Source organism: Pipistrellus hanaki, assembly GCF_964339955.1.
Source record: "Pipistrellus hanaki genome assembly, chromosome: 12".
NCBI classification, from domain to species: domain Eukaryota; kingdom Metazoa; phylum Chordata; class Mammalia; order Chiroptera; family Vespertilionidae; genus Pipistrellus; species Pipistrellus hanaki.
Genome location: NC_140514.1, coordinates 19,282,933 through 19,296,666, shown reverse-complemented (window position 1 = coordinate 19,296,666; position 13,734 = coordinate 19,282,933). Strand labels below are relative to the sequence as shown.

The window sequence follows — 13,734 nt, the reverse complement described above, 5'->3', positions numbered from 1 at the left end:
AATGGAAAGAATGGGACAAACTCACCCATTCAAAGCTCACCAGGAGCTATGAAACCTCCAAAGCCCACATTTATTCCACAGCTTAGAAGAGAGTGCAATAATAATCAGTATATGTACAAAATAAATATGCACATTCCCATCAGGCACATGCACTGTGGAATTCCTAGGGAACAATTCTATTGAAATCGATAACTAATTTCACAAAGGAAAGCAGATCATATTATTTGCTTGGAGTTCCTATTATTAACTCTATCTTTCTGGCACAGATAACAGTTTCTTTTTTAAAATTTATCTTTATTGTTGAAAGTATTATAAGTGTCCCCCTTTTTTCCCATTGACCTCCTCCAGCATAGCATTTTTTTAAATGGACTTTTATTGCCTAATCTTACACTGAAAATGTATTCGTAAAACATGAAAGACACTTTCTATAATAGGAGAGACAAAGCCCAGTAGTAAAGATTCACAGAAGTAAGCTAAAAAAAAGACATAGGAGTTTGACATATAATCAATGACTATGGTTTATCAGTAAGATAACAAAAAGCTAGACATACATACTAGAGAACATACTGGCTGATTCCATTTATATGGACCTCGAGAAAAGTAACAATTAACTGATAGTGAGGTAAGTGTGACAGTTATTACTTCAGAAGGGAAGTTGGGGACACTGATAGGAGAGGGGCGTGAGAATTTTGGGGATTCAGGATGGTGTTTTTTTTAATCTACACCTGGTGGTTACATGTATATATACGTAAAAATGTATAAGCTGTGTACCTAAAATATACGATACTTAATACACTTTATAAATAGCTTAGTTTAAAATAAGAGAACTTAAAAACTAAACATAAAAAAAACTGAGTCTTCCCTCCAGATAAATACGAAGTTGCCATCTTTTCAATAGCTATACAAATAACATACAAGATCCATTCAAATATAAATTTTAAAGATCATAAGAACAAGCTGTTTTCTTTGCCTAATAGCACTGAAGGTGTTGTCACATTTCATCTCATTCATAACAGATGGAGATGACAAATAGAAATATTTTAAGAGAAGGACTGACAATTAAATCCTGGCAGTGAAATTCTCATCTTTTGTTCGTTAAGCAGAATCACACTATGGTAGACTGGGTTATTCTTTAGCAAATATTCGCTTCTTCCCCTGGACCTCCATTGAGGGTATTCTTCTACTCCATTGAAGTTGGACCTGGACATGTGACTTGACTGGCCAACAGGATGCTTAGACATGTGACTCAACTGAGCCCTGAATGTGTTTTTACATTTGGACTGGCCCTCTTGTGCTACTGACTTTGGTCAACAGAAGAAGACCCATGAAGGAGATCTGGTCACAACCTGTAGCTTGGCGCCTATATCAGCCCAGTCTAGTTCAGCCGAATCCTAGACAAAGAGTGTACCAAAAAATCAATGCTTGTTGTTGTAAGCCACTGAAATTCTGGGCAGTTTAATGGATACTGTGTTTTTCCCTTTGAAAATAAAGAACTTCCTTAGCCAGTGCTAGAAGTGCTGTGAACAGATAGTCCTCAGCTGTTGGTCCTCTTTGAAATGATCTCAATTTAAGAAAGATTCATCACCCAAGGCCATGCTCTCTTCTTAGGACAGCCTGCAACCAGTGATTCTGGAATGTCAAAGCCTAGACCTCCACAGTGACTTGGGACAACTCTTCAGAGCAACCTATGGAGTCAGCTGAGGCCTTCCTTCACATTGCACCATAGAGTCCACCTTATCCCTCTATTCAGTCCTCCAAGTACTTACCCAAGGGTCCTCCCTAATAAATTTCCAGCACGCAAATCTCCATTTCAAGGTCTGTTTCCCAGGAACCCAATCTGTATCATGTAACATTATTTTGATGACGGCTAACTGATACACAGAATAGTCAACCAGTGGATTTTGATTTTCTGTATTGTGTGTCTATTTATTTTTGTTCTTTACTATTTTCTTTGTTTTATATTTCTCTGGGTTTACTCTGGTGTGCTTATTCCAGACTTTTAAGACCAATTTTTAACCCACTAATTTTATTAGTCTACTTAATCAATATTTAAGATTATAAATACTATAACCACAGTACAATAGTCAGATTCAGGAAATGAATATTGCTATAGTACCATTATGTAATCTAAAGGCTTTAGTCTGGTTTGCTAGTTGTCTCAGAAATGTCCTTTAAAACAAAAGAAAAAAATTTTTTTTTCTGGTTTAAGGTCTACTTGAGAATCATTTATTGCACTTAGTAGTCATATCTCTTCAATTTGCTTCAATTCTGAAGGAACAGTTCCTTGTTCTTTCTGTCTTTCATAATCATGACATTTTGAAAAGTACAGGCCATTATAACTGTTGTTGTTGTTGTTATTATTATTATTATTATTGAATGTTCCTCAATTTTGGTTGTGGTTGTAATTAAAATAAGATTTTATCCAACTTAAGATCAGTTTGGTCAGATATGTCAGTCTAGAAGATTTTTCCTAAATTTCAAATTTATTAACATTTATTTATTTGTTTGTTTATTTTATTGATTTCAGAGAGGAGGGGGAAGGGAGAGAGAGACAGAAACATCAGTGATGAGAGAGAATAACTGATCTGCTACATCTTGCATGTCATACACTGGGGGTTGAGCCCACAACCTTGGCATGTGCACTGACGGGTAATCGAACCCGGCCATGACCCCCAGCAATGCACAAATCCTGTGTGTGTGTGTGTGTGTGTGTGTGTGTGTGTGTGTGTGAGAGAGAGAGAGAGAGAGAGAGAGAGAGAGAGAGAGAGAGAGAGAGAGACAGAAAGACAGAGAGAGCGCGCGCGCGCGCGCGAGCTGGGTGAAGGAAATATAGGAAATCTCAGTACTACTTTTATGTTATCTCAAAATACAAAGATTTAAGTTTTAAAAACTATAAACCCACACCTTCATTTACTCATACTTATAAATCCACATCTCTTAGCCACTAAGCCTAGGCAAAAAACTTAAAACAATTTTCATTATATTTCTCCACAGCTCAGATCTACAGTGATTTTTCTGATGCTTCTTAAATTCACAGGAGAAAAAGTAGAGTGAAAGGCTACATATACCAAAAAGAAAAAATAATTTAAGTTTAAATTTGAAAGAAAAAGGTGGATAAATATACCTTAACACACACAAACAATTCTCTGAGGACAATTTGCAGTATTTCTAAGCTCATTTAGTATCATTTTAGTGATAATCAGAAAAAAAGAAGTGTGCATAATATAGAATATTACTGCCTTAATGAAGTATTTAGAAGAAGAATTTCAAGTTGCATATTTTTACTGCAATGATAGTCCATTAGTTCTAATTATACAGCTTTGCTTCTGAGATGGTACTCATAAGCAAAATGACTTTTAAAAAATTATATGAATTCTCATTTTATCAATTTTGTATTCATATTGAAGACTAGATTTCTGGTGTACTAGTAAGTTAATGCCTAAAATGTTAACCAAAAGATTTATATATTCTGTTGAGTACAGTTTCTTTAAATAATGTGATGACTGTGATTTTCAAGCTCTCTTCAAATCTCCAGTATCCTCAAGGTCCTAAGTGAAAAATATGATTTGAATAGGACTCACAAATAAAGAGAATCATGCACAAGATTGATGGCTACCATTTTTATAAAGGTTAATAGCTGATGACTAAAATTATTATTTGTTAAATCAACTTCCTCTTTTTTCTAAGTTTTTCTTGATGGGAAGTTTTTACTATAAAAATTATACCTTGTTGTAAGGAGAAATTATAGAGTGATATTCTTGTAACAATCATAAAAAGTGTGGTTAATCATGGCCTAATGACCATATTCAAATATGATAATGTACTACAATGACAGTAAAAATGGCATCACAAAGTCCCTTATAATGCTACAAAATCAGAAGTAAAGGAGACTCAACAAAGATTGTGGGGGAAATGCATCATTGTCGTCGTCGTCATCATCATCATCTCAAAATAATAACTAATATTTATTGAGCTCTTACATGGTACCAGACACTGTTCTAAATTATTTACAAGCATTATCTCATTTAATCCTCAAGCTGATGCTGCATAGTAACTCAGAGACAGACCCTTCTGGAGGCTGGAGAAAGGATGCCAAAGGTCTTGTTCAGGACACTGAGACATCGCCTGCTTTCTCTCCCAGTGAGGACGGGGCCTGAAATGGGCTTTCAAGAGGCATAAAAGCCCAGTGCTTGTGAACACTACCTTAAGTGAAGAGTATAAACTGTTGGTTCTAATTTCTTCTGGAATGTTGATGGAAGCTCAAAAAGATTTGTGACACAGCTATAAATCAGATATCTTCCATCCAGCCTGGACAGCCAATGTCAGAGAATTCTATGCCCCTCAGGAAACCCAGGCCCAGGAAAATCAGCCTAAGGCATGTTCTGGAGAGCTACTACAGTTCCATCAAGTTCTATAAGTTTGGACACACTGACTAGCAACTTACAGAGGTCTGGCTATAATACCTCTTCTTGTCAGACATAATCTCTGACGCAGGGTGGGTAGGTTGTATTATTATTTCCATTGCAAATGATGAAACAGACACAGGGAGGTTAAGTCACTTGCATAAAGACTATATGGATCATAAGCTACAGTTCCAGGGGAGGAAAACCATAGAATCATAAAACTGTATCCATTTGCATAAGTCAGACCATTATTCACAATAGCCAAAGGTATAAGCAATCCAAGTTTTTGTTGATGGGTGAATGGATAAACAAAATGCGATGCACACACACAATGCAATATTATTATTTAGCCTTAAAAAGGAAAGAAATGCTGATACAAGGTACTACAAAATGGATGAAACTTAACTAAATGACATTAGCTAAGTGAAATAAGCAAGTCATGAAAGGGCAAATAGCGTATGGTCCCACTTATATGAGGTATCTACAATAGCCAAATTCAGAGACAGGAAGTAAAATTATGGTTGCCAAGGGCTAGGGAACAGGCAATGGGGAGTTACTATTTAATGTGTACAGAGTTTCAGCTGATGAAAAGTTCTGTAGATGGTTGGTGCTGATGGCTGGTTGTACATCAATGTGGCTACTTAATTCCAGAGCCCAGTATATTTACAAATGGTTAAATGATAAATTTTACTGGTATGTTGTATATATTTTACTATAATTTTAAATCAAGTTTGTACTTAAATCTCTGTATGACTCCTGGTCTTCAGATTATCTGTATAGTTCTGATTCTGATGATACAATATTAGAATTCAAATCTATATCATCTTAGTGATGAGATGCACTCAGTAAAAGATTACAATAATGGAATAGAAATAATATACTCCAATGACCTATTTTTTTATATATATATATATATATATATATATATATATATATGATTGATTTTTTACAGAAAGGAAGAGAGAGGGATAGAGAGTTAGAAGCATCAATGAGAGAGAATCATCGATCAGCTGCCTCTTGCACAACCCCTACTGGGGATGTGCCCGCAACCAAGGTACATGCCCTTGACTGGAATCGAACCCAGGACCCTTCAGTCTGCAGGCCGATGCTCTATCTACTGAGCCAAACCGGTTTCGGCTCCAATGACCTATTTTTTAAAAATCTGTCCCAGAAATAGAAATTAAGTTATTCATTCTCAAATATTTACTGAACACCAGTGTACTAATATATGCCAGGGAAAATGTTTGTTGCTAGGGATTCAACAATGAGGAAAAACAGATAGTCATACATTAATGAATATTACAAGGTGACATGTGGGGAATGGGAAGGAGAAAACAGACATTAAGCAGATAATACAAAAATGAGTGTTTTAGCATAAACACTAACATGGAGGAACATAGCTGGTCTCTGCATGAGCACATCACAAAGAAGCCTGCCCCAGACTGATGGATTAGATAAGATTTGAAACAAGACTGAGAGTTACCTAGGTGGGGCTATGAGAGTATTCAGGTAAAGAGAACGGGACATGCAAAGGGAGGCAAACCATGGAACCAAAGCAAGGATACAGCCTGGCTAGAGCCGGAAGGACACAGAGGAAAGTGTGGGCGAGGGACTGGAGAACGAGGCCAGACGAAAATCCCCTCGTCTTGTTGACTGGTGGTTGTTTTTGTTTTTTTACCCTAAATGCAATCAAAAGCCACTGAAAGGATATAAGATGGGAGACAGCAAAACCAAAGTTGCATTTTTAAAAGATCACACATAATATTGGAATTAGAGAGGTTTCAGGATAAAATTTCCTCCCTACTAAATCAACACATCCTGACCTTTCCCAGAATCAGACTTAGCACTGGGAGACCTAAAATTCTAGTCCTGATTCTGTCACTAATTAAATATGAATCTTTATATGTTACCTCACCATTATCTCTAACACAGTCTAACCTAGACGATTTCTAAAGCCTCAAACAACTTAAAAAATTCTTTTTCTAGGATCCTACCTTCCAAATTGTTTAGTCTTCAGAGTCCAGGCAAAAGAGAAACCCAGTACCTACACAATCGCCTATTCTCTGAGACTGAGGCTTTGCGCCCGCCATACCTCCCTAACAATGTCCATGGCACTCCGCCCTGCAGCCACGTGGGTGCAGACAACAAACAGGAAGTAACAGGCTAGGGCATCCACCAACTACTACTTACTACCCACCTTAAGGTTTACTTTGTTCTAAGGAATTCTGTTTCCTCAAAGGGGCAGAGGAAAGGTCAATGTAGTTATTGTTGTAAACTGATGGTTTTTTCCTTTGCATATTGTACAAAGTACACTTTCCTTTCTTTTCTTTATTTTTCACTTTACTTTTTAATGAAACGTAGGTGAAATCTATGAAGCCTCCATGGCTTCAACACTCTAATAATTATATTATTATATGCCTTAGACTAGCAGTGTTTGAAATTCACAGTCTAGCTATGAGGAAGTTAGACCTTGCAATCTGCTTATAGATTAAGTACCTGCTCCTAAAAAATTACTGGCGATTTGACAAGTGGCATACATTGGTTGCCTTGGATAAATGGATGTGTCAGGTTAGGAGAGCTGAGAGCTCAGTTGCAGTCCTCACAGGAAAAGCCACAAGAAAACCACCTGACAGGCCACCCAGGTTCTTGCAGTTCCCCAACCTGCCCTCTCTGCACTGGGAGGTCTTCAGGAGCATGGTCTGGTCACCTGATGGAGAAAGGTACTAGCTCATCTCTTACCTGCCTGCAAACACTGAAAGAAAAGAAAGAACTTGACTTTCCAAATTCAGCTGAGTGATAAATCAATTTTCATTTAAAAGCACAAAACAACTTAGCCTTTCACATGTTCTTTTTGGAAAACAATCAGCAAAACTCATGTCATCAACATATTAATAATCAATTTTTAACCAGCCCCATTCATTTTTCTAGAAATCCCTCAGGATCTTATATTTTAACATCAAAGTGGAAGGCCTGACACTGCTGGGCAAACGGTATTAAAGAAGCAGACCAATGCATCTTTTGAAACTTCTCAAAGATGTCCATTTCATGGCACCAAAAAACATAATTTCAACACAAGAACAACATATAGAAAGAGTCCAAGTAAAGCTGAATTTAGAGTAGGTAGAGCAGGAAACCAAGAAGGCATTTAAATGTTGTAGATCTTCTTCGGTGCTCCCTAATCCAAGGTAGATAACAATAATAATATTTCAATCCAAGCCATTTTAGCGAGAATGAAACATAAGACTAATCTGGTAGTGAGAACTCCTCAGTAGGAATCAAGAAATAAATCCAAATCCTATCTCTGAAACCAGCTGTATAAACGGACCAAAACAGAATTTCTTGAGCCTCTGAGTATACTTCTGCTAAAAATAATTAAATAAATAAATAACAATTACAGTAATAAATAATTTAGGATATTAGATGTAATAGAAAAGTGACCTCCAGACTGCTAAATACTAAAGAAAACAAAAGAGATGAAAACACTGGAGGATCTGAAAGTACCTGCCTAGAAGGAACACAATAGCCAAGATATGCTCTTATGTCTACCACACTGCTATTTTGTTTTTTTATTTTTATTTATTTATTTATTTTTAAATATATTTTATTGATTTTGTACAGAGAGGAAGGGAGAGAGATAGAGAGTTAGAAACATCGATGAGAGAGAGTCATCGATCAGCTGCCTCTTGCACACCCCCTACTGGGGACATGCCCACAACCAAGGTACATGCCCTTGACCGGAATCGAACCCGGGTCCCTTCAGTCCCCAAGCCGACGCTCTATCCATTGAGTCAAACCGGTTTCGGCCACACTGCTATTTTGGCTTTAAAATTAAACAAGTAGCAGAAAAAAGAACCCTAAGATTTCAAAAAGCAGCTTACCAGGGTGATGTCTCGAGAAGCTGCAGCTGCGCTCATATGCAAACTCGGCTGCCGTACAGAACTGCTGCAATCAAGGGCTCGAGCGAATGTCCCAACAGCACTAAATAAACCACAAAAACAAAGAGAGAAAATCAAGACACTGTTAATTTTTTTATATTTAACGAGACACATTTTGGTAGTGAATGAAAAATCAAGTTTTTGGATGTTTGAAAATCAAGTACCAAATAAAAATAGCGTTTTCTATAAAATTTAAGAATTGACAAGCCAATTTACCATATATGAGTCATTATCATTAAATTAAGAAGAAGTAGGTTGTGAGGCATAACGGAGGGAAAGATCTATTTTGAAACGCCACAGAGTAAACAATTTGGCATTCAAATGTGCTAAAAAACGAGAAGTAAATTAGCTAGAATTCAACTATTACTGCAAAGCAATTTCTGACCCCCTTTTTTAGCCCAAATTGTGAAATCCCAGTAACATTTTTCCTTGAAATATAGTCAACCTCTTCTTATGAGGCCTCAATATATATTTTCATTTTAAAGAATTACCATACGGATTATCATAGGATTTAGAAAGACTTCCCACATGTAATGAACCCTAACTTTAAAAAATAAAGCATGAAACGACAATGACTTGCTCCTTGTCTATCTCTCTTTTAAACATGTTAGCTGAGAAAAAGGTTTTAAAATGTTGTAATTAAAATATAACACGTGAACAAAAAAAGTACACATGGTACAGCTATGAAGTTATGGCAAAGTGAATGCATCCACGTTACCGATATCCATGGTCAATCAACTGAAGATGACAGCACCCTACACTACTCCCCCCCCTCCCTCTTCCTCCAAAAGAACCATGGTCCTGGATTCTAACACTACACGGCAGGTTCAATTTACTCATTTGGGAACTTAAATAGAACTAAGTATTATTATGTACTCTCTTTGTGTCCACCTTTTTTTGTTCCAAGTTATGTTTGTGGGTTCACACATGCTGCTAGCTGTAGCTGTGTTCATTCACTCTCCTTGCTATGGCGCATCCTCTGCATGATGCTCCCCCACCTCACGCCACTCTACTGATGTTGGGTATTTGTTTCCAGTTTGGATAGTGATCTTTATGCCATCTATATGGGCCTTCTGGTTAGATGATAGCAGTTTACCAAAGCAGCTATACCAACTCATACTCCCACCGACAGGATGAGGGAGAGATAGAGGGAGACACTGATGTGAGAGAAAAGCATTAATTGGTTGCCCTCGCTACCCTCCCCAAAAGGGATCAAACCTACAACCCAGGTATATGTCCTGACCAGGAATCGAACTGGCAACCTTTTGGTACACTGGATGACGCTCTGGCCAGGCTCAACATTATTTTTGAGATTTCTCTCTCTGTTACATATAGCTCTAATTCATTCATTTTAATTGTTGTAAAGTAATATTCCATTTTAAGTATTACTGCTTGCTGATGTACTTTTAGGTTTTTTCCAATTTTTCTATTACAATGCTATGATCACTCATTTCCCTTCTGCTTTGCAGGAGGAATTTAACCAGGGACCTCTTGATTCATGGATTGGCACGCAACTACCGAGTCATACCACCCAGGCAAACATTATTCACTTTCATAAGTAAAAAAAATAAAAATAAATTCCTATCCCATTCATTTTATCAAGAAAAAAGGCAAAGAGGTCAGGTAGAGAGGAAGGAAGCCAGTTTGGCAGTCAGGCTTAGAGCTCTCAAAGGAGAGCCAGGCGCTGAGCAGAAGGCCTTCCCCACGCATGGGAGCAGGTAAGAGGAATGTGAGGCACGCGTCATTCTTGACACACGAATAATCACTGCTTTAAATTAAAGACATGGGATTTCAGGAGTTGAATTTCCTCTTTATACTTTTGTGCAGTGCTTACATTTTTACAAGGTGTGTTTATTTTTTTAATCTATAAAATTTAATAAATCTATTTCATTTTTAAAATAGTAACTAATTATAATAAACCATTTTATTTAGGAAGTGGTGTGATATATATTAGGCTTTCTTACATAATTAGAAAAAAATACAACCAAAGAAAAAATCAGAATACAAAGAAAAGATGATATGTATCAATTCTTTTATAGAGAGAAAAGATATTTTTACTCAATAGTGTCATACTCACCGTGCTACAACTAAAAACTGGTCAATCTGTCGATCTGTAAGTGGGCTATTTGGGTCCCAAACTTTAACTTCCAATTTTGACTGTTCCCTCTCATCTGATTCTCCTGTCCGAGAGCAAAGAAAATGGAGTCTTATTACCCATAAGGCACATATACTGTCACATATGACTAATGACTGCGATAACCACAGCACTAAAAATGTACGGTAAACGTTCATTTTTTTGTGTGTGTGTTTTTTGTTTTTTTTTTGTGGATTCTTTCAGACAGCAAATGTAGAACACTTTGTAAAGTGAACACTGATAAAAATGCAACCACACCATATGGTATTTTCATTTGTCATTAACATGTATTTCCTGAAATACATGTTAATGGCATGTATTTATATCCTTTAGCCTCATGCTAAAGGATATAAAAACAAAAAGCACTACTGCAGAAAGATGCTTAAACTATGATAAAACTTACACATAAATAACTATGCTACAAATGAAAAAAAAACAAAAACAAAAAAAAAACCCCACAACCCTAGATGTCATAAGAGACATACAGATATGGCTGTAAAGCTCCAAAGATTAGAGAAATCATTTCGGGCTGGTCAGGGAGTGAGGTCAAGCAGGAGGTGGCATTTCTGCTAAGAACTAAAAGGTAAAGGAGTTCATAGGACATAAGACTCAGAAAGGAACATGAGCAAAGTCAGGGGGCTTCCAAATGTGATAGAAAAGTAGTTTGTTTCGTCAGGAGTACACTAAGGGGAATCCGGGGAGATAGCTAAGAAAGTGGACTATGAACATGTTATTGAAGATGCCTCAGCGATTTTCTGAAAAAGGAGGTAATGAGAATCCCTTGACTGTTTAGTAGGGGGGTGACAAGACCAGAATCAAACTTCTCATCTCACATTTAACAATGGCATGTGATTTGCTCTATGGACACACCCGATGAAGACAGAACGACGTGGTATTGACAATGATAACAGACAGCAAAGAGAGATTTAGGGATGTCAGGGACAGACTGGAGGAGAGGGTAGATTTCAAGCCTAAAAAAAAAACACAAAAAACTACAGGGATGGTGCTGGCATTAACAGAAAGAAGACTGAGATGATGCAGGAAGCTTTTAGAAATAGCTCACAAGGAGATACAACCATCAGGCAGGACTCAATGTGAGGACGAAGGGTAGTAAAGGGTAACAGATTTGGGAGTTGACTGAAGTTTTGATTTACAGCTATGGGTTTCCTATCAGCTAGGGACTGGTTTCGGCTTTGCTTTGCTTTTGAATCACTCCATCTACAAAATCAGGCAGTGCCTTGCACTGACTGACATACTATGAAGCTAAACATCCCTGACAATCTCGGGCTACGGGCTTCTAATGTGTTCAGTCCTGGTATAGGGGCAAGCAAGCTTCAATAGCTCACACAGAGAAAGAGGACAGAATCAGCCATTCTACCTGTAGTCTCTTAAGTCAACCACTGCTGCCAGGCTGGGGACTTGCCCATCCTGCCCCTGTTCAAAGGCAGATAACCAGAGAGCCAATCGCCACCCCCAACATAAAGAAACACAAGCAGAGTAGAAAGAGTACTGGCCAAATAGATCTAAGGTGCAGGGAAGGGTTTCATTTTTCACTGTTTACAATTCTCAGCTGAGCCAAGACATTCAACATTAGTTTCATAGTTAAAAACAAAAAAAAATTGCAAACTGTGTAAAGCTTGAGGAAGGAGAATGTCACATTTACACTTCCCTAATATCTTCCAGTAATATATTTTAAGTAAGTTAAATAGTAATGATTAAAAAAGATAGTTATGATGAAAATAAAAATTTGAGATCTTAATTTTTAAATAATACCAGATAAAATGACAATGTTACTCAATATTGAGCCCCTCTCTGTTATATACTCCAGAACGAAAGGGTAAAACTGACATTTAATTTTCAAATTCTAGTAAAATTGATATTTCAATCCCACCCATCCATTCGGCAGCACACAGCAGAAAGAGAATCCCATATAAGCATTCTAAAATAAATTCGCTGCAAACAATAAGAAAACACTCCTGGATGCACTTATGCTAACACCTAAGATACAGATTAATACCATGAAATAAGAACAAAAATAGCAACAACAAAATGAAGATAAAAATGTTCTATATCAAACAGTCACTCTAAACTAAATAAGGATTCCCCATTTTGGATTCAACATATAATGACATCTATTTAATAGTTTGATCACTTTACAATTAAAAAAAAACTTTTAAGAAGCTCTTGAATAACCTTATTTGGAATCTATATAACTAAATTCTCAGCTAAGTGTCAGGAGTATTCCTTAGAATGGTCTTGGTAACTGTAGTCTGAGCCAGAGGGTGGACCAAGATTGATTAATTCCACGCTCTACTTCTGTTCATTCCAGTCATCACAATACTCTGACTTTCCTCCTCCATTTATGATAATCTGCTCAAGTCTCACATCATCAAATCATCCAGTACATGAAGATCTCCCTAATACCTGGATTCCCACTGAATGTATTTACCAACAAACTGTATGAATTGTGAATTAGCATCCTATTTTGGCAACAGGGACAAAGGTCAGTTAATCCTTTGTCTCCTTAAACCCTGGACTAATGCTTCCACCACTGAGATATAAATCATATGTACAGTTTCAACAAAATAAAAAATGGAATCCAGGGTGTAGATGTTTTTGAACACAGAGAAATATCTTCATAAGCCCCTTCATCCATAATTCTAAGCTTCTCCATAGTTGGGTGTGTGTGTTTTTTTCAATTATAATTTTCTTTTAGTATTTTGCATTGGTTTTAGTTGTATAATATAGTGTTTAGACAGACATATAGTTTTAACATAGTAGGAAGTGCCACAGATTTTGAAGCCACTAAATCAGCCACTACTTGCACTAGAGGAAGACATTTCTGTAGAATGTCCATCTTTTTTTTTCTTTTTCTTTTTCTTAAGCTCCCTGTGAGAATACAGGGATCGTGGGAGATTTCCGGATCATGGGAGAAAGTCTTAGACGAACTTCCACACCATAATGACATTTTCTACTTACCTACTGCACCCGCGTGAGCTAATTCAAGGACTTAACGCATATGTGGTAGCAGAGAGACTATACTAATGTAACTCTTTAACTCTCAAAGATAGAGACCTCCTCAAGTTCTCAAACACTGACAAGAGTATTGAACTATATAGTACAGCAGACAGTGGTGACCAGGAGAAAAACAACTGTAGTAGCTAGCAATGAGTGTTAAGAGCTGCGCTAAATAAATTACTTCATTTGGTCATCACAACCCTATCATACAGGGTGGAGCAAACATAGGTTTACAATTGTTCGT

The 13,734-nt window shown here is 37.0% G+C and overlaps 1 protein-coding gene across 5 annotated transcripts in view; it reads right to left on the bottom strand.

Annotated features, from left to right (window-relative positions):
• Window positions 1–13,734, bottom strand: part of MTA3 (metastasis associated 1 family member 3) — a 166,672-nt gene that overhangs the window by 50,411 nt on the left and 102,527 nt on the right. For all 5 annotated transcript variants that reach the window (XM_084901524.1, XM_084901521.1, XM_084901522.1 and 2 more), the window contains exons 7-8: window positions 10,416–10,518; window positions 8,282–8,381 (exon numbers count right to left, since the gene is read on the bottom strand). In XM_084901524.1, the coding sequence (XP_084757650.1) occupies window positions 8,282–8,381; window positions 10,416–10,518 (203 nt within the window). The remainder of the gene's footprint in view (window positions 1–8,281; window positions 8,382–10,415; window positions 10,519–13,734) is intronic.